General features: G+C 32.3%; 1 protein-coding gene, 1 long non-coding RNA gene and 5 other non-coding genes across 9 annotated transcripts; 1 reads left to right on the forward strand and 6 right to left on the reverse strand.

Moving 5' to 3' along the window:
* Positions 1–2,689: 2,689 nt before the first annotated feature.
* On the reverse strand, positions 2,690–2,766 carry LOC112522325. The gene has a single exon (XR_003070159.1). It is a non-coding gene; the product is annotated as a small nucleolar RNA snoR53Y (small nucleolar RNA).
* Positions 2,767–2,869: 103 nt separating this feature from the next.
* LOC112522323 lies at positions 2,870–2,967 on the reverse strand. The gene has a single exon (XR_003070157.1). It is a non-coding gene; the product is annotated as a small nucleolar RNA snoR69Y (small nucleolar RNA).
* Positions 2,968–3,069: 102 nt separating this feature from the next.
* Positions 3,070–3,172, reverse strand: LOC112522324. Its single transcript, XR_003070158.1, has one exon. It is a non-coding gene; the product is annotated as a small nucleolar RNA snoR69Y (small nucleolar RNA).
* Positions 3,173–3,221: 49 nt separating this feature from the next.
* On the reverse strand, positions 3,222–3,311 carry LOC112522326. The gene has a single exon (XR_003070160.1). It is a non-coding gene; the product is annotated as a small nucleolar RNA snoR118 (small nucleolar RNA).
* A 69-nt stretch (positions 3,312–3,380) lies between these two features.
* Positions 3,381–3,452, reverse strand: LOC112522319. The gene has a single exon (XR_003070153.1). It is a non-coding gene; the product is annotated as a small nucleolar RNA R66 (small nucleolar RNA).
* A 13,128-nt stretch (positions 3,453–16,580) lies between these two features.
* Positions 16,581–17,270, reverse strand: LOC112522290. Its single transcript, XM_025131411.1, has 2 exons — positions 17,155–17,270; positions 16,581–17,011 (listed from the first exon to the last, which is right to left on the reverse strand). Exons 1-2 carry the CDS (start codon positions 17,182–17,184, stop codon positions 16,700–16,702), a joined length of 342 nt encoding a protein of 113 aa, XP_024987179.1. The 5' UTR covers positions 17,185–17,270; the 3' UTR covers positions 16,581–16,699.
* Positions 17,271–17,604: 334 nt separating this feature from the next.
* On the forward strand, positions 17,605–19,664 carry LOC112522134. 3 transcript variants are annotated; one of them, XR_003070128.1, is made up of 4 exons: positions 17,605–17,808; positions 17,967–18,041; positions 18,522–18,736; positions 19,615–19,664. It is a non-coding gene; the product is annotated as an uncharacterized LOC112522134 (long non-coding RNA). The 3 variants fall into 3 exon arrangements; XR_003070127.1 differs by lacking the exon at positions 19,615–19,664 and having other exon boundaries at positions 18,522–18,923; XR_003070129.1 differs by lacking the exons at positions 18,522–18,736; positions 19,615–19,664 and adding an exon at positions 18,149–18,267.
* The last annotated feature ends 264 nt before the right edge of the window (positions 19,665–19,928 follow it).

The following is a 19,928-nucleotide window of genomic DNA, read 5'->3' on the forward strand; positions in this document are numbered from 1 at the left end:
ATTAGAGCACTGAAACATGTCCATTATATATCTTGAGTTTACTGTTTGTTTTAATCAATGAAGCACATCTCGTTTTTGAATTGTTTAATTTGCAAGTGCATTTACTGTTTGTTTTGATTTTGACCAAAGTTTTGTTGGTTAGTTTAATAAGGTTATTATTAGCATAGTTTGGTAAAAAAAATCCCCATTGAGTAGGCATGCGAATGGGCCAGTGCTTGAGAAATGCCACATAACCAACAAAGTGTAAGTGCTCAACCCTTAGTAACTTCAATATTGTTGTTATGAATGATTCCCATATGAGCACTTACACTTTGTTGGTATGTGGCATCCCAAAAACAACCAGGCCAAAATATAGCTTTTATATTAGGTCCTCTATTAAACAAAAAATATAGCTTTTTATGGTTTATGATAATATATATGGTTTTTTTTGCCAACAAGTCAATTGACTAATTCAGAGGTTATCTTTTTAGCAACACCATTAAGAGACAAACAAACAGACTTCGAGATGAATAAGGAAGTATCAACAAATCAGGCCATAGGATGTAAAACCACCTGCATCATAAAGTTGGGCAGTAATAATCATTAGGCACAAAATCAGAGAACATAATATGTCATCCTCATGGTCATCTTGCGACATATAGCCCCAGTGTTCAAAAAGGAACCCACACTTCCATTCGCACTTAATTACTAATTAGGGTTGCTATTTGAAATAAATCTTACACAAATACTCAACAAATTACTTGCTAAGAAGAGAAAAAAGTTTCTAACTAACAAAAAAAATAACAAATAGAACAAGGTTACCATTCATTTTTGCTTCAAATCACACTTTGATTTCTTCTCACATTGAGAAGTGATTCCACATTACAAATCTACATCTGTTTGGAGCTTCTTATGAAGATGAAAATGATTTGGGTCATTGAACGTATATATTCAAAGAATTAAACAAACGACTAAAGAACAATGAACAAATGGTGCAGAATCCAGTAGGGAAAAAATGAAAGTTACTAAGAACAATGAACAAATGGTGCAGAATCCAATAGGGAAAAAATGAAAGTTGCTAAGAACAATGAACAAATGGTGCAAAATCAAAGAGTGCAGATTCCACATTACAATACACAAATCTACATCTATTTGCATGACCGCCAACTGCCGCCTTCCGCCAACAAAGCCCCATGGCTGCATTTCATCGCATCGTTGCATTATATAGTATATACTCTCTAAATTACATCAACACCCCTTCATCTATATTCTTGTTTGAATTACAAAAGAAATCGATCCACATGAAAACTCTTAACCAAAAAATGGAAATCAATTACACGTTAAGAACGATGGAGGAAAATGGAGATCGATTTTAAAGAACTCGACAGGAGATGAAGAAAAAATGAGAATAAATCAATTACCGGAAACAGGGGAGTATTTGAGAAATCAAACTAAAGACCATGGGGAGAATCGAGCAATGGAGGCATCAACAATGTAGACCAAAAAGGAGATTGAAAGGAAGCAACGCCTTTGGAAAATCAAACATCATTTACATAAGAGGTGCATTGGGAGTGGCCAGTGGGAGAACCGACGAGAGAAATCATAGAGCAGAGTTGGAGCGGCACCTAGGGAGTCTGAATCAATGTCTGAATTCAATGTCTTGGTAGCAACAATTGCATCCAGAATAGTAAGGGGTACCATATGCAATTGTATCAAGCAAGTTGTAATGTCGCTTGTAATTAAAACTTTATGCTTTAAATAATTAAAACCTAGTGCATTTAAGGATTTTTTAAGATTTATCAAATTTAGTTTATAAAAGGGTTCTTGATTTCAAATCTTTTTGTAAAATTGTGTGCAAGAATTTTTAAAAATATTAAAAACATTATTTTATAATAATCGATTAATATAAAAATAATTTAATTAATTTTATAATTATTTTATAAATAATAAAATCCAATTCCATTTTTTAGGCTGGATTTCTGATTTAAGCAAACCTTCAAGATTGCCAGTTGGTTTCTAATTTTGCATTTTTTAGACCGAAATCTGATAAATTAGTTAACCATTTGAAAGATATGCAAGTTCCTCACAACTTCAAGGGTTTTATGGAACTTCACTCTTTTTTGGTTCTAAACTTTCATGAATATGCTATTTTAACATTTAGCAAAGGTCACCAAATTGTAACTGATACTGGATCTCTAACAATGAATGAATCTGATCAGAATATCCATTGGATGTCAATGAATCATATCTAATACAATCCAATTAATATGGTTGAATGCGATTATTCCATGTTAACTCAATTGGATCGGTTATAAAAATCCAACATCAAATGGATGATTAGATCAATAATTGTCAAACGATGGTCAACAGCCTTTTTTACATAAATAAAAAGAACATGTTTTTAATTGGAAAAGACAAAAGCAATCAAAAATAGAGTTTGTTTCAAATACAAACCGTCAATTTGTATAACCAATACAACCCAATAAATTAAAATATTTATGAAAATGATGAGAATTCATTTATTATGATCAATACTTTATATTATGAAACAATCAAAACTTCTATGAAATCACATATTAATCAAATCAAATAGACGGTTAAAATTGGGTTGTATTGGTTATGCAAATGTCTAGGGTTGTATAATAACCACCCTCATCAAAAATATACTTTTAAAGATATTCAAATATATAACAGGAAAAAAAATATCGAGTGTTCCCTCAGAAATGACTGAAAACGGTATCATCAATATCAGAATTAGCATGGTCAAATTCAAGCATCATAGGGAACATCAGAACAGTGTAAATACCATTCAAAACACTAAAACATGAAATCGAAACTGAAATTTATTTTAAAAACATTAGTTGAATCGTAGAAATTAAAGAGATGTGTTTAAAAGGCTCAGATAAAACACTAAACGTTGTAATTCCTAGACCTTAAACAAATTAAGGTCTCATAGAGCTGGGATTAGATAGTTTCATCATCATTGCACATATAAAAACTTTATAACTAATTTAAACATATAAAATAACAGAACAAAGCAATTGAAAAATCATGAAGAACACAATATTAACAACAAAACTCAATTGAACCTAAAGGCTCAGATAAATAATGAACTAATTGTAATCCACAACCTTAAACAAATTAAGGCCTCATAGTGAGCTGGGATGCAAGTTCTATCATCATCGCAACAACAGTAACAGTTTCAGATCGAGGATGTAACGAAATCTAGAATATAAAACAGGTGATCAGACTAGCTTTCTAGGCTGCGTTATGCATCAAATCAAGCAATTAATCAATTGCTCTCAGAGCCCAGTGCAAATTTCATCATCTCAAAAATCGAATTTATAACAATTTATTTATGTAAAATATTAGAAAGCAAATACGAATTCGTTTTCAAAGGCATCCTCAGCGTAAATGCTTGTAGTTGTCATCAAGAATAAATCAGGTCTCAAAGATATCATGCCATCATTGGATCGCCAAATAAGATTCAATTTTCACTAAATCATACAAAAGATCAAAAATACAAACACACGTATGTAAACGAATTTAGCGGGGTTTTATTAGCTGCGCCCGGTGATTAACAGAGGCGAAGCGACTCAACGCTCCCGCAATGAATCTACGCCTCTTACGGACGCAAATCCAAGGAAAAATCATTTCGATTGTTAAAATTTCCGAAACAAATTCTCACGAAGAGGCGTAAAAAATTCTCAGATGTATGTAATTGAATGAGAAAATAGAACAGAAAAGCAAGCAAACTTGTGCATATACCATAAGAAATGCAGACGGATAGAATACGAAGAAGACATCAATGGTGGATCTTACAGTGTGGAAGTAGGCCTGGCAGCTTCAGTTTATATAGCACTTTCATGGATTTGAGAATTAGGGTTTCCATTCGATGAACAAGAGGCCAGCTTTTGAGATTATGGGTTTCAGCACATAACGAAGGCCCAAATGAGAGCCCGAATTGATTATTCACGTCCCGATTTATTTTCTATATTCCCTACGAAACTATCCTTTTTATTTTTATTTTTTATTTTTGATATATGAAATTAAAGAAATTGATATAAACAAATAAATCCAAAATATCAAGACAATTTTTTTTTAATACATAACCAAAAAAGTTGATACAACATGAACCGAAAGCACGCATACATGGTTGCTTCTTGATTTATCATACAACAAAGCATACTAGAAAATCAAAAACTTGCAAATAGTCGTTACTAGATTTTAGTTTATTCAGCCCAACTGGCGTTATTCATTCATACATCACGAGCATGCCTCATGGACTGTAACATAAGGGTCCAATTGAGTAGCTAATTCCCGGTCTCTGGACGTGTTGTTGAGTGATATGAGTGGTGATTATCCAGACTAGAATCACGGTTTCCACCATCCTCTTTGTTGGTTACCGGTTTCTTTGTTAATCCAAAGTCAACCTTTCGTCCAAGATCTACTTCTGCTTTAGTTGTTCCCAAGACTATCACCAAGGCTACAACGATCACGAGCCATGTCTTCTTCATCATCATCACCGTGAGATTTACACTGAGTCATGGAAATTTTGTAAGACGTTTCATAAAGAAAATCAATCGAACTTTTCAAAAGAACACATTATAGGAAGAAAAAAAACAAGAAAGAAACTCTAATCATGTGTATATGTATCATAAGATGTGGTATCATATGAGAAGAAACAAGCAATGGGTATATACCTTATAGAATTTCTTTTTCAATGAGGTAACAAGAGAGTTTAAATGGAGCTAATTAAATAAGTGAACATTTTTACTGTTTATTCGACGGTGATAAAAATATCATAAATAAAATGTATAATTTGTTACTAAATATCCGTTAATAAAATTTAAAAAATTATTTGATTACTCATTTGAAATATTAGTGGGAGGATACAAAAGTTTAGCACTAATAAAATGAATTTAGAGAAGTAATCATTATTCTGAGATTAAGATATTTTACACAGTAACATATGTTTCCATCTTTTATGTTGTCAATGGATATTTTTTAGTGGCTTATTAAAATGAAATAATTACTTAACCGTATGAAAAGTTTATGATATTAACTATCTATAGAATTTATATTACAAGTTTTATTTATATGATTTTTTATTTTGTAGATTTGTATGTTTAAGATCTCTTAGAATTACGATATTAATGTATTTTGTAGTATAGTGCGTTTTTCTTACCATGAATACATGGTGTGATGGTGAAAGAGGAAACAACAAGTATATAACAAGACATTTGTACAAGAATACCTACACCAACTAACGTTATTATTATTATTATTAGTATTATTATTATTATTATTATTATTATTATTATTATTTTGATTAATTTGGATATCCAATTCGCTATGCGAGCCGACTAATTCCAGGGCGACCACATGCTTTGCAGATAGCTCAGAGTCACCGCATTTGAACCTCCGTGGCCATAAGGGGATTTTTATTCCTCATTGGATTTGAACATGAGACCTTATTATTATCATAATAAAAATAGATAATAGAAGCATTAGAAAAACATATATAATTTTTTTTTTAACTCTTCCATGGTGAAGTTGAAGGTTCAAGCAACTATCATTTTGAGGTTAAGTTTATCGGATGGAAAGCTTGATGCTATATTGTGGTCCTCCCTATAAGAGAAACTACATACTCCAACTTAAGTTGATTATAAAATAAGTCGACATAACAAATACAATAAGTTGATCACCAGATAAAAGTTTAAAGTTTGTAATGGTATATACATGGACGACAGTGTGATTTAGGAATACATGAGGAAATAAGTTGATTGTTTTAGACGATCCTCCAGGTTGCAACTAAAAAAAGAGCTCCAGTGACAATGGAGTTGGCATTTCATATGAGTTTGCCATCCATATAGTTCTATATTATGTTTACTTCCAATTATGGAGAGTGTTTTTCTGAAAGACAGCAAAAAATTAAAAGAACAAAACAAACAAAAAGGTTTGAAGGCAAAAGTTTTTGCAAGAAACATAAATAAACAAGCGCACAAGAGCCAGAGAAAAACACGCCGTAAACAAAAATACCCGAAGCAAAAAACCAAGCGGCATCCAAAGGAGCCACCCTTGTAACCCCAACTCAAGGAGTAGACAAGCCAAAGCCCAGCTCAAAGAAGAACAATACCGTAACACGGACACTAAAAAAGAAACATTCTTTTTTAAAATTTCTTTTGATTTCAAAGCCAACTTAACATGTCAAAATTAACGAAAGGGACAAGTGTAAATCCGTAAGTCATGTCAAAACCCCATTACTCGTGGTAGGACGATAATAAAAAACCATGGCAAAAGCATTACCACAACTTATGACAATGTACGAGTTTTATGTGCAAGTACAAGTCTTACAACATAAGTCGTTTTGAAATATTTTACACATATTCTTTTTAAATTTCAAAGATAAACATAGAATTGAATGCAATCAATTACTCACAAATTGCTCAGGTGGATTATAATCATGAAAGGTGTTTAGTAGTGGGATGTTAAAAAGATTACCAATAAAAAGTAATTAAGTGGGATTAACTGTACGTTACTAAATAATTAATCATGATTAATGATTTGAACATACCAAATTATAATTTTTTTTCAGACATGGCCATCTTGAAGGTTAATACTTGGTCATGCTAAATGAATATCCCTTCTGTTGATTAAACCTCCTAAACGTTCGAATATATGAAAATTATAGAAAAATTGATGATTTTTTCAGACATTGTTATCGCTAGTCCCAATTTTAGTTTTAAAAGTGTGAAAAACAAAAGCCGAGTTTAAGGTAAGAAAATTACTATTTTTTGTGTTTTCCTATAAATAGAAGTCATCTTTTCTATTTGTAATGTGTGAATTTGAGTTGTTTTTGTAACCACTTCATCTTCAAATACCCCGGTTATTTCAATTCTTGTAAAATTGATGGTCACGATTAATTATCATATGATTACGATTTAATGTTCATATTTTATTCATATTAATTCATTGTTCTTTCATTTATAAACTGTTTTGATCTAAAAATTGTTTTTACTTTACACATTTTGTTTATAATATTGATTTGATATGAAATTTAGGATACAATCGTGGTTTGTATGGCTTTGACCCCTATATAAATTAATTTTATTAATAGGTATTGAAATGATTGATATTTTATTCGTCAAGTTGTTCTTTCAATCGGTTCATTTATTTAAGGCTACTAATTTATATTATTCAATTCGATTAAAATTGAATAAAAATAATCTATATATATATATATGTATATATATATATATATATATATATTAAAGGAAAACTCAAGAAGTATTGATGTGACAATATTGAGATGTTAGTGAATTGTGGTTGAGTTTAAGATATCCAACACTAATGAGAAATTGAAAGATTGAGATAAGGATGTGTGTATGAGAAATAAGATGAAATTCATTATGTCAACTCAAGGGGCTTGACTCATAAGGTAATCTTATTTGGATGATCATATTTTTGCAAAACAAATCTTATTATATAAAAATAAAAATGAATTGTGTTTATAATCATATATATAATAAAAGAAGTACCAAGAGGTATTGAGGTGATAACATGATAATTGAGTATTTAGATGTTGGTGAAAAGGTAAAAGATTAGAAAAAGAATGAGATTCATTGTTTTAACTCATAAGGATTGACTTATAAATCATCAATATTTATATATGAAAAACCAAGAGATATTGAGATGACATCATGAGAATTGAGTATTGAAGTTTTGGTGAATTGTGATGTAGTTTGAGATACCACATATTGATGAGAGATTGGAATATTGAAATAAAGAGGTGCGTATAAGAAACAAGGATGAGATTCATTATGTCAACTCAAAGGACTTGAGTAATAAGATTATCTTATTTGGATATTGAGGTGACACCATGTGAATTGAGTATTTAGGTTTTGATGAATTATGGTTGAGTTTAGGATATCCCACAATGGTGAGAAGTTAAAAGATTAGAATAAAGAGATGTGTATAGAAAGAAGAATGAGATTCATTGTTTCAACTTATGAGGCTTGACTCATATGATCATGTTATTTGGATGACCCTATTTTTGTAAAATAAATCTTATTATATAAAAACAAAATCAATACATACATACATATACATACATACATATACATACGTATATATATATATATGTATATATATATATATATTAAAAGAAGAACCAAGAGGTATTGAGGTGACATCATAAAAATTGAATATCAAGGTGTTGCTGAATTGTAGTTGAGTTTGAGATATTCCACATTGGTGAGAAATTGAAAGATTGAAATAAGTAGTTGTGTACAAGAAAATATGATGAGAATAATTTATTGTGTCAACTCAAGAAGTTTGACTCATAATGTTATCCTATTTGGATGACCCTATTTTTACAAAACATATCTTGTTATATAAAATGAAAATGAATTGTGTTTACAATCATTAGATATTATGTATATATTTATATCTTTATATGTATAAAAGAAGAATTTTGGGGTATTGATATAACATCATGAGAATTAAGTGTTTCTAAATGGTGAAATTGTGATCGAGTATTTGTTGTTCTACATTGGTTAGAAGTTGATATATTTAAACAAAGTGGTGTGTATAAGAAAGGTAGATTTGAAGTATTCTCAAACGGTAAATTATGGTTTAATTTTAGTTGTCCTACATTGGTGAGAAATTGAAAGATTTAAAGAAAGTGGTGTGTATAAGAAATGTGGATTAGATGTATTTGTGTCAATTCATGAGGTTTGATGCATAGGTTTGTCTTAGTTTGAATGACCCTCTTTGAAATCAATAGCCATGATTGATATTAAAACCAACCAAAGGATAAAAATTATAGTGCAAAATTAAAAGTGAAATCAATGATGATGATGTGGCAATATAAGGTTTGTGTGTTTCTTAAATTTTGAAATAAAGTTGACTTTCATCATCTCACATGGATGGAACAAATGATAGTTTGGAAGAATATGATGGATATCTAAAAGAGTGATGAATTATTTGAAAATTTTATAACCATTGTTGAAATCAAAATTAACCAAATGGTAAATTATAGTATAAAACATTCGGTCAAAATATCATGCAAAACCCAAAGTTGGAAATAAATTATTCATTTCACAAAAAATATCAATCATCTTGAAATAAGATTGAGTTTCATCATCCCACATTAATGGAAAGATGATAATTTGGAAGAAGATGGATGATAAAGAAGTGATAGATGCTTTGAAATTTATAACCATAGGTGGAATCAAAACTAACCAAATGGTAAAGTTATAGTGCGAAACACAACAAAATATCATGCAAAACACAAAATTAAAAAAAAAAAAGTATAAAAGTAAACAAACACAAGATTGATGTTGCACCCAAATAATTAAGTAATCTTCGTTTCTTGAATTGTGGTTGAGTTTTTTTTTATTTCATATTATTGGAGATATGAAATATTGATAATGAATGTTAAGTATATGAACATTGGTTGAGATGCCTTTGTGCCAACTAATGACGTATGCTCCCTTATATCAATCATCTAAACTCATGTTGTTGGCTCATTTTGACCGACCCTTCAAACTATGGAGTCCGTTCAATTTGGCCAACACTCTTAAAATGCTAATCTATATAAATTTTTTTAAATAAACATATATACCATTACTAAATCAATATATATCAATGTCAAATATAAATCAAGGTAATAGAAGAAGAATTAAGGGTGATAATATGATATTGTGAATTTGTGATATTTAAATATTCATAATTATTCTATTGATATTGAATTTGATAATCCACATTGATGAGAATATGATAAAGCAAAATGACGTGAGTATATGAGTTTTGTTTTTTTTAACTCACACTTTAAATGTACATTTATATTTTATTATAAGTAAATCAACGAGTCACTTTCATTTAAATTTTGTTACATAATTTTTAAATAAATCAAATTCGTCACCGTATAACACACGGTGGGAAAGACTAATATAACTGAAAATAATTACATCAGTACAAGAAATTATGAAGGCAAATCATAACGAACATGAATAAGATTTGAAGACGGAGATTTGAAAATTAAGATTTTGGATAATCCCATTATTTAATTTTAATTATCTTTATGTTTCCATTTTGGGGTTCTTAGTGGTTGCTTTAATAATTGCTGAAAAAAATAAATAAATGAATAATTACCAAAAAAATTCACCAACCATTACAAGCATACAACTAAATATTACTTGTCTTAAATTAAATCTCTATGTTAATATCTAATTTTAAAAATATATAATCATTAAAAAATTTAAATAGCTAAATGACATTTTTTATTCGTGATAATAAAGATAAACTTTCTCCATTTCATAATCAAGGGTAAAATAGAAATATGAAATCTTATTTTTGAAAGTAACGCTTATTTTAAGACAAATTAAAAAATTTAAACAGCTAAATGAAATCTTATTTTTGAAAAATGTAAAACTTACTTTTTACATTCTCGATACATGTTTTGACATGATTAAAAAAAGATGTATATAACAAATATTGCCCTTTTTGTAATTAAACGAATATGAAATCAAGACATAAGAGTCCGTTTGATTCTCATATGCCTAATGATTGAAGTTCAAGTAGCATAGAATTTGGATAACAAGTTTCTTTATTTCAAATAGTAAAAATATCGCATGAACTCATCTTTCGACGGACAAATTTTGGTTTTTGTAGTTTCTCGAGTTAACACTTAACATATGCTTCCTTCATGGATGTCAAATGCAATACTTAATTAATACTATTTTAATATCCTCGTATATCATGTTTTGAATGTTATAAGTATATCAAGATTTAATTATTCAAAAACTTCAAAATTTGTAAGATTTATAAAAATTTTTATCTTAAAATTTGTCTTACATGATTTGTATTGTCTTAAAAAATATTTAATGTATTAATTAACATATATTTGTTTCATAATGTATTCAGTTTACAACGTATTTTTTTTTCCACAAACACGTCAAAAGTTTTCACATTATGAACTAAATACATGTGAAATAAATATATGTTAATAATTACATTTACATAGATGAAAAAATAATATATAATGACACATAATACATTGATTTTCAGACATCTCAATTAGAGATTTATCAAAAGAAAATCCCCTCAAAATATTTATGTTAACTTTTTTCCGATACTAAGCCGGGTTCATATTCTCAATATCAACTTTTTCAAGTTTTAGAAATGCAAGCGGTTAAGTATTTCCTAAAAATATTATATCATCGTATTTTCATTGCCATTTTTCTAAAATATTGCATACATGCATCGAGTATATATTTGTATTCTAACTTTGATATATTATCCTCGTTGTGACCCGATGGGAAACCCGGCTCACCCGATTCGAAACGGGATGGGGATTTCCTGCTAAAACGGGTCCCGGGGCCGAGGATCCCCGATAAATTCAAACTGGGGCCGGGGGCTGTTACTCAAACCGGAGTTGGGGCCGAGGCTGAGGATCTCCGGTAGACTCAAACAAACGGATATTCTTCATGGAGTTCGACCAGAGTTTGACTAGGAACGAGATGTTAATCCCCGTACCCGTCGGAGACCGGAGGCTGTTACTAAAAACCGAGGCCGGAGCCGGGGATGACAAAACCCACCCATCCCCACTCTGTTGCCATACCTATCCTCGCATACATAATTCATTATTTTTCTGCCATGCACAAGATTTATTATAAAAAATCTTTTTGAAAACAACTTTTTCGCTGACTAATTCATCACAAATTTATTTTTTATTTCCGATTTATTGTTTTTCCATTAACATTTTCCACTCCAATTTATAGTCTTTAACGTTGATTTTATTACTAATATGTTTACATGCACATGGTACAAGTTGCTGAATACATACTGATCCATTTAAAATTCTTGACGTTATGTTAAAATGGATATAATATCAAAGTACATGACGACCACAAAAAATCACAAAACAACCTTAAAATTTAATTATGAGAAAAGATTGAAAAATCCAACAAATTATTAAATTTTGAATGATTTAAGTCACGAACTATTTTTTAAATGAAAAAATCATTAAACTTTTTCATTTTAGGATGATTAGATCCTAAACTATTTTTTTGAATAAAAAAACGATTAAAATTTCTTATTTTGAATGATTATATTTCTAAATATTTTTTTTAAATAAATAATGTAAAACCCCAATTTCAAGGGTTTCATATGAATAAGAAGATTTAAGGGTTATATGCACATGATTAGCCCCGAAAGTTTAATCTAGGGGCTTAAGCATATGGAGTTATGATTTGGTTCAAATTAGGACGTGCCGAGAAGTTTGAGAAAATTGGGAGAAAATCGGGGGAGAGCAATTAGGTAAAGTTTGGTATGCAGACATGATTGTATAGGATAGGATAAGACAAAATTGGATATGGCAAGATGATAGGACTGGACAGGACAAGTGTTTGTCTAGTGTTTGGTACTACTAGAACTGGACATGACAAATGTCTATCTGATGTTTGGTACGACAGTCGTACTGGACATGGCATAACTATATAAGTTGCTACTAAAAGTTATTTTATGATCTTATATATCATATCATAGTTATCGTTATCGTTAGCACTTGTAATAATTAATCGACGATAATAAAGGAAATAAAACGAGAACACCAAGATTTTACGTGGAAAAACCCTTGCGGGAAAAAACCACAGGCACAACCGATGATATCACTATATGAGAAAAATGAGGAAGTTACAAGAGTTTATAAGTATCTCAATCTTTCTATCGTCTCTTCTCTGGCTCTCCTTCAATACTACTTTTTTTCTTATGAATGAATGGAAAATATATATATTTGAAGGTAAAACAACTATTCTCCATGAATTGAGATAATAACCGAAATATTAGAAGACTTTTGTCTTCCCCTATTAATTGCTTCCGATTAGTCTTCCAGAATTTATGCCAAAATGCAGTTACCATTCTGGAGGAAATACGTATCATTCTCAACAAGCACTAATAAAGTAAATAGTTTAATTTATAAACATTTACACAATTTTCATATACATAAATATAAAATAATACCAAATTTAAATGAGATTTTTATATAATGGATGAAATTTTGAAAAAACCCGAGTCATACAAAAGATAAATTATATTTTACTTGGTTTGAAGATCCTTATCAATTGGTGAAGCCCCGGTAAAAATTTGTTGCAACAACAATGGTTGTGGAGGTAGAAGCATTGGTAATTGGTGGACGTGAAGATGGTGGTGTTGGCGGTCGACACTCGTGGAGGAGGTAGGTATAGCATGTGGTGGAGCTAGGTGTGATGGTGCACAATGATGGTGGTTATGGTGGAGGTGGTGGTGGAAATGGACAATTGTGATTGTGGAGGACATGAATATGGTATATCGTGGTAGTGGTAGCCGATAGTAGTAGTGATAGCCGGTGGTGGTGGTGGATAGTGGTAGTGGTAGTGGATGGTGGTGGTTATAGTGGAGGTGAGGTGGCCACGATGGTGGCGATGAACGTTGTTGGTTGGTGGATGACGACGGTTGTGGAGGTGGTGGAGGAGGTTGTAGTAAAAGAGAAGGTGAAGGTGACCAATGGTGGTAGTGGTGGTGGCAATGGACGGTGGTGATCAGTGGTCGACGATGGTTGTGGAGGTGGTGGAGGAGGTTGTTGTAGTAGAAGAGAAGGTGGTGGTGGTCTGCGGTGGTAATGACGATGGACGATGGTGGTAGGTGGGCGTGGTGATAGATGATGGTAGTCGGTAGTCGACGGTAGTTGTGGAGGTGGTGGAGGAGAGGGAGGTCCCCGACGGTGGCTACCGGTGGTGGCGGCGGCGACCACTAAAACAAATACCATGTTAATGTTATATATCAAACAATGGTTAGTTAGTAATATCTTAGTTTTTGTCTTATTTTTGTTCAATATATTTTGGTGGAAAAAGTCTTTTTTCCCACATTGTCCCAGTTCTTGCCCCTGTCCCATGTTGCACCAAACGTGGGACAATGAGTTCTTGTCCAATCTCATGTTGTGCCAAACGTGGGACAAGAAGTTTTGTCCCGTACTATCTTATCCTGTCTCATATACCAAACAATCAAACATAGCCTTAGGGAAGAGAGCAATCAATAAGGGAGAGAGAGAGGATGTAGAGAGAAAATGAAGGAACGAGAAGGAGAAGCAAGAAAGAAGTCTTCGAGAGAAGCAGACGGAAGAAAGAGAAGGAAGAAGTTACAAAGCAGGGAAGCAGAAAGAGTTTACTGGAGTTGTCAAATTCGACAATCCACATTATGAATCTGATGCTAATTCGTTCAAACTCCCCACCTTGAGTGATAGAGGTTTATATATAAGATTATCATCTTATGTTGAAGCTTTGCATTAGAATTAGTCGTTGGTCTCAATCGAAATGGGTCTTATGGAAGGTTTTATATAATTGACCTAAGGTTAATGAAGAGTATTGGTTGGTATCCTTTTTTGTGGTTTTGTCGATGATTCCATAGGTTTAGTTTGTGGTGTTGGCATTACATTTGTATATATATATATATATAAAATAATGGTAGAATTCCAAGCCACTAAAGTGTGGTTTCTGCATGCAAATATGCAGATGCTTGGTAACCATTAATGTAAATGGTTAAATTTAGATTAATTACTTAAATTTCTAGAATGGATGCATGCAGTGCTGTGTGTGTATAGGTATATGCTTAACCTTATAACTCCAAAAAGTGGCAGTAGTGTGGAACCGTGATCAACACCAAAGAATTTGGTGTTTGGTGTAAGAGTGTGCAGCGAGAGTAACATAAAAGTTTAGGTGCAATGCTTGTTGTTACAAGTTGCTACCCTGCAGTGATACAACCGCCATAGAGGGTCAATAACTCTAACCATGGCTGCAGCAGCAGTGACCTAAATACAATAGTTGTAAGAGGTCCGTGAGCACGTTTTGGGGCTGCACCAGTAGCAGATGTGAAGCAGTCTTCGGACTGACTTCTACCCAAGTTCGAGACCGTCTGAAAAGGTATCATTAGCTTATAAAATTTCTTTGAGGGGACGGTAACATGGAGGGAATATTTAAACTCATAAATGTTGTCGTTCAAACAATTTTTTTAAAACAAAAATAAGCTTCATGTGTATGCATGAACGTTGTTAGAAAGAGAATGGAGACTTATCAATTGTTGTGATTCGTGTAGGTTGGGTCACGAGTAACACCGAAACACCTCTGTACCAAGGTGAGTTCCACAACCCCCTTTGTAATGTATGTATAAGATAATGTATTACGGAATTGTGAGTTATGTTTATATATGCAAGCTTATTTATTTGCCATGTTATTATGGAATTGTAAAAGTGAGAATGCTTATGCATTTGACGGTGTGGTGTGTGCAAGGGACAATACGCCCAAGGGGTGAAAACCCGTAAGTGAGGACCGACGTTGTCATGTCAAAAGTGAGATAAGACCACTTGGTTAGCAAAAATATTTGTGAATGCATGAGAAATGTTGTAAGCTCTTCGTGCAAGTTTGAACTTAAGTATTGTAGTTTATAAATGAGTGTTTGATGTTTAATGTTTAATGTTTAATGTGAGAATCTATATAATGTTATAGCGTGTATTGCTTAAGTTTATGCTTAAGTCGTGGGTTCACTGAACTATTCAGCTGACGAGAGCTGTGCATCACAGGAGTGGGATTCTTGAACTATTCAGCTGACGAGAGCTGTGCATCACAGGAGTGGAATTCTTCGGATGTGGTACAAGCAAGGAATATGACTAGTTAAAAGTAGACACTCGTAGCAACTCTTCCACATATGCTATAATCGAAATAATTTAAGGCAGTGTAAGAAACTGTCAAGCCTTGGTGCTTGTTTTGTATTTACTTTCCCATTGTTAGCCAAACCAATTTTTGTTATCTATTACTCGATGATGTTAAGCTTCATTTTCTTTGTAAGTTGAGGAAGATGTAATAATTCTCTAAAGTGAACTTTAGGGTGTTATAAATAAGCCATCGAACTTCTAAAAATTGGTTATATGTATCTTTTAATTAAAAAAATTGCATGTAACTGACTAGTAATCTTTTAAATCAAGAATAAATCTAAATCAGTTTTACTGTGACGTCCAAATCCTACGCCATTAAAATCCTTTGCAAACAACGGTATTGCTCTTCCTTGCCACTCCCTTTGTCCCAACGATGTTCGTTTTCCATATCGTCTAACACGTTTTTGACCCTTTCATTGATCTCCCTCTTTTTTATTCATCTTTCATCTTTCAAAAGATAACCGGTTACAAGTAACTTTTTTTAGGTTAAAATAATGTATGTAACCAATTTTAAAAAATTCAATGGTTTAATTTATTAAAAAAATGTTAAAGGAACTTAATCATCCAAAATGAGAAAATTTAATTGTTTTTCTTTCAAAAAAAAATAAAAATTAATGGTTTTTTCATTCAAATAAATAGTTCACGGATTTAATTATTCAAAATAAAAAAGTTTAATGTTTTTTTATTCAAAAAATTGTTCAATACTCAATTATTAAAAATTTAAGCAAACATAAACCCAGATTCACCCATCGTTAGACACTTTTTAAAAATGTTTAAAGACGTGCATGGTATCCCATATTTCAAAAAAGATTCAAACTCACACCTTAAACGTTATGAAACTTATTTGATGTCGTTGAACCAAAAGCTTCTTGATCATCATGTACACACTTAGGAGTTAGGGCTATACGGTTCCTATATCATGCGCGTTAATTTACAATTGCCGATCACCACCAGTGACGTTATGACCATCTTTTAGGTATGAATTTCACTGTTACAGTCGGATTGTTTAGCACAAGAAAAGTAATGGTGAGTGTTCGTGGACGAGTCTCTCTCTTCTCCATAGCTCTCAATCATGTCAGTTCCACTATCCTCCTTTGCATTCATTGTGCTCATAGCTTCCTTAGCTTCAAGGGGAAGTGTGTCACTCTTATCCAAGCCATAATGACCTGTGGAAAAGACCGTACTCTCTTCCAAAATTGACCTACTTGCATTAACTTCAAGGATCGCAAGGAATACAACCGCTGCGACAAGCATTAGAAACACATTTTTCATGGTCATTTTATCCTGAAAAGAGATAGACGAGTAAGCTTTCTTTGTTCTTAACGCATGTAAAAATATATCCAAGACCAGACACAAATTTCAAATATTGTGTTTTAATTAGGTTTTTTACACCGATTTACGCCTCAGTAAAATAAACAGTTACGTACATGTTGTATATGTAATACATAGATACGCATGTATGTAAAATAAAACGTTAAGATGGTAGGATTTAGCAAGCAATGGAAGCTGCAAAAAGCAAGGGTTTTCAAGTATGGCTTTCTCTTTGTATGTATGGGTGTGGTAAAAGTTTAGCACCAAGAGTTGGATTTATAGGGGAGGAAGGGTTGATATATGGATTTGAAAGGTGTATAGTGGGTTAATTAGTGGTATATTTGTTGTGGAGGTCCTGCCCATTAAGTAAAATAATCTTATATATATTAAAGAAGAAACCACGTCCAGTGACGTGGCCTCTCCTAAGGCCTGAAAACTGATTTCTTTGCTCTCTCCTTTTCTCAAGCTTATTAGTTAATATTTACTTAAAACCTTTCAATATTCACCGGCTTTCTTTTCCGTTTCCGTTTCCGTTTCGTCTCCATTTCCTTTTCCCTCCACCCTCTCCTTCAAGATAGGGTTTTTGTTATCTCCCCATATTCTCTCCATCTTTTTCTGGTTTTGATTTCAGTTTCAATTTCAATTTCAGACAAACCCTTCATATCTTTCATCGACGATTAAACCTAATTTCTTCTTCAATCTGTAGCCTGATTTTATTGATACGTGCATTGAATGCCGATAGGCATCCATTGATACCCCATAACCATTTGGTAGTTTTCTTCTTCATGTTGTTAAGTTCCTTCCTTCAATGGGCGTTGATAATGGCGGCCATTAAGATTATGATTTGGCCTCATGTTTTGCACTCTTCCTATTTCCAATTATTTCTCCTGATTATATGTTGATTGTTGATTATTTGTTGGTTTTTCAGATCGGATTCTTTGGGGCTCCGGAATACRTGATTAGTTGCTCATTTTCTATTGAATTTATCAAGTATTCTGCAAAGGTACGATGATCTCCATTGTTAAACATAAGTGTTCCTTTTCTATTTCTATGAAAAATTGTGCAGCTTCTGTATCTGTACTGAGTTGACTCATTTGTATATGTCTATAGACACTAAATTCAAGTGCAAAATCATGGCTGAATTCATGTGCTGAATTCAATCCTTCATTTGTTTGAGATGGAATTAATGTCTGTATTTCGTTTATCCGGGTATGGCCAGAAGTGGGTTTCTTCTCCGCCATAGTTGTCATGGTTCCCGCCTATCGACACATCAATTCCTAAACCCTAGCTTTCTCTGGCTTTCTTTCTCTCTTTTTCTTCCCCCTTTTTGTTACTTCTGGTAAGTAATTAAAGAAAAGAATACATATTTTCCCCTTCAATTTTGTAATGCTAAAATAGACTATGGTTAATCACTGTTTTAATCGGAAGGCATCTGGATGGTGATTTTTCTTTGATTTTTTTTTCGTTATTGAATTTGATTCAGGAAAGAAAAAGATTGGGTCTTTTTGAGGGTTTGAATACATGTCCTTCAATCAACCAAGGGGTGATAAGAATGAGCCGTCACAGCACAGAAAATTGGGTCGATCTGGTAACGCTGCCTTGCAAAGGAACTACTCCGGGGGTGGCGGGAAGGGCGGCGGCGGCGGAGGAGGTAGTACCACCGCCCCACCATCCTCCTCTTCATCTTCTTCTAATATGGTTAGATTATGTAATGATTTCGAATAATTTTTCTTCATTTTGCTTTGGATTTGTAATTGTTTCGTGTTAGTATTTTTCAAATTGATATGCAATTTGTAGAGAAAAACATGGAAGATTAAAGTGATTGAGAACTGTACCGAGAACTACTAAATAACTGGAAGCCTAAAATCGTCTTCTCTGGTTCCATCTTCTTCACCTTTTTAGAGCTTTTTACTTGCAGATCAACATCGTTCCCGGTGTCCCCTCATCATTCAATCAGCTAATTTTCTGATTCGCGATTATGGATCGTTAATGCTTCGCCAAATTCATAATCAAACATTCAAACGTTTGATTCAGTTGAACTAATCGTTCCTGTCTTTTCTACATGTTGTTTATGACATTCTTGCGCTTTTGATCGTGTTGTATTTGGTAATTTAAGTATGTATCCGCTTTTGGTTGTGTTATTTGCTAATCATCTTTGTTTATCTTCCCTGTATATATTATATGATATTTCGTGTATTAATGCACTTGTGGATACACTGTTACTACTTTATATGCGTAATCCTTATTACTGAATGAAATGAAAAGTTGTTGTCTTCAAGAATATTGTGATGATTTTAACTCTGCATTACTTCTCCATGTGATGAATTTTTTAAAACATCACATCTTTATTTTGCTTCAGACACTAATTTACACCCGAAATTCTGAACTGATAATGTTTTCATATTTTGGTTTCTATACTTCTCCAGGGTACTCTTTAATCTATTTCAGCTTTATAATGTTTAGTCATGTAGTAGAAGCTATGGACATACTCCTTTGTTTATTACATGTGCACAGCTAACTGCGATGTGAGAACAGGGTATATTTAGATTTTAACCACTTGATAATATCTGTAACAGGTTTTCAGGTCACGAGACTACAATGCGGTTCTTTACTGTCTTAGACAGGTATTGGATCTTTTTCTTAATTGTAATATGTTCTTCTTAGTGCACCCTATATTTAATGGTGTTTTTGATCGTGGAATCTGTTGGCAGTTATTTGAAAAGGTTGAGGTGGACATATTTGTGTAAAATATGATATCACTGTTATAACTTGTGTGATTGTGTAATTGCTTATTTCACAATGAAGATAAGAGATTCTTCAACTCATAAAGTAAACAATCCCTGCTTTTTGTTCTGGGTCGATATTATTAACCTAATATTTAAAGAAATTT

This window comes from Cynara cardunculus (genome assembly GCF_001531365.2).
Source record: "Cynara cardunculus var. scolymus isolate 2C chromosome LG 11, CcrdV1, whole genome shotgun sequence".
In the NCBI taxonomy this organism is placed as follows: Eukaryota; Viridiplantae; Streptophyta; class Magnoliopsida; order Asterales; family Asteraceae; genus Cynara; species Cynara cardunculus.

Bases quoted from the DNA above. Each gene is read 5' to 3' on its own strand.
- LOC112522290 (XM_025131411.1), bottom strand. From the start codon at position 17,184: ATGCGTATCTATGTATTACATATACAACAT. The intron at 17,012-17,154 runs GTACGTAACTGT...ATCTCTTTTCAG, and splicing joins ATGTATTACATATACAACAT to GATAAAATGACCATGAAAAA.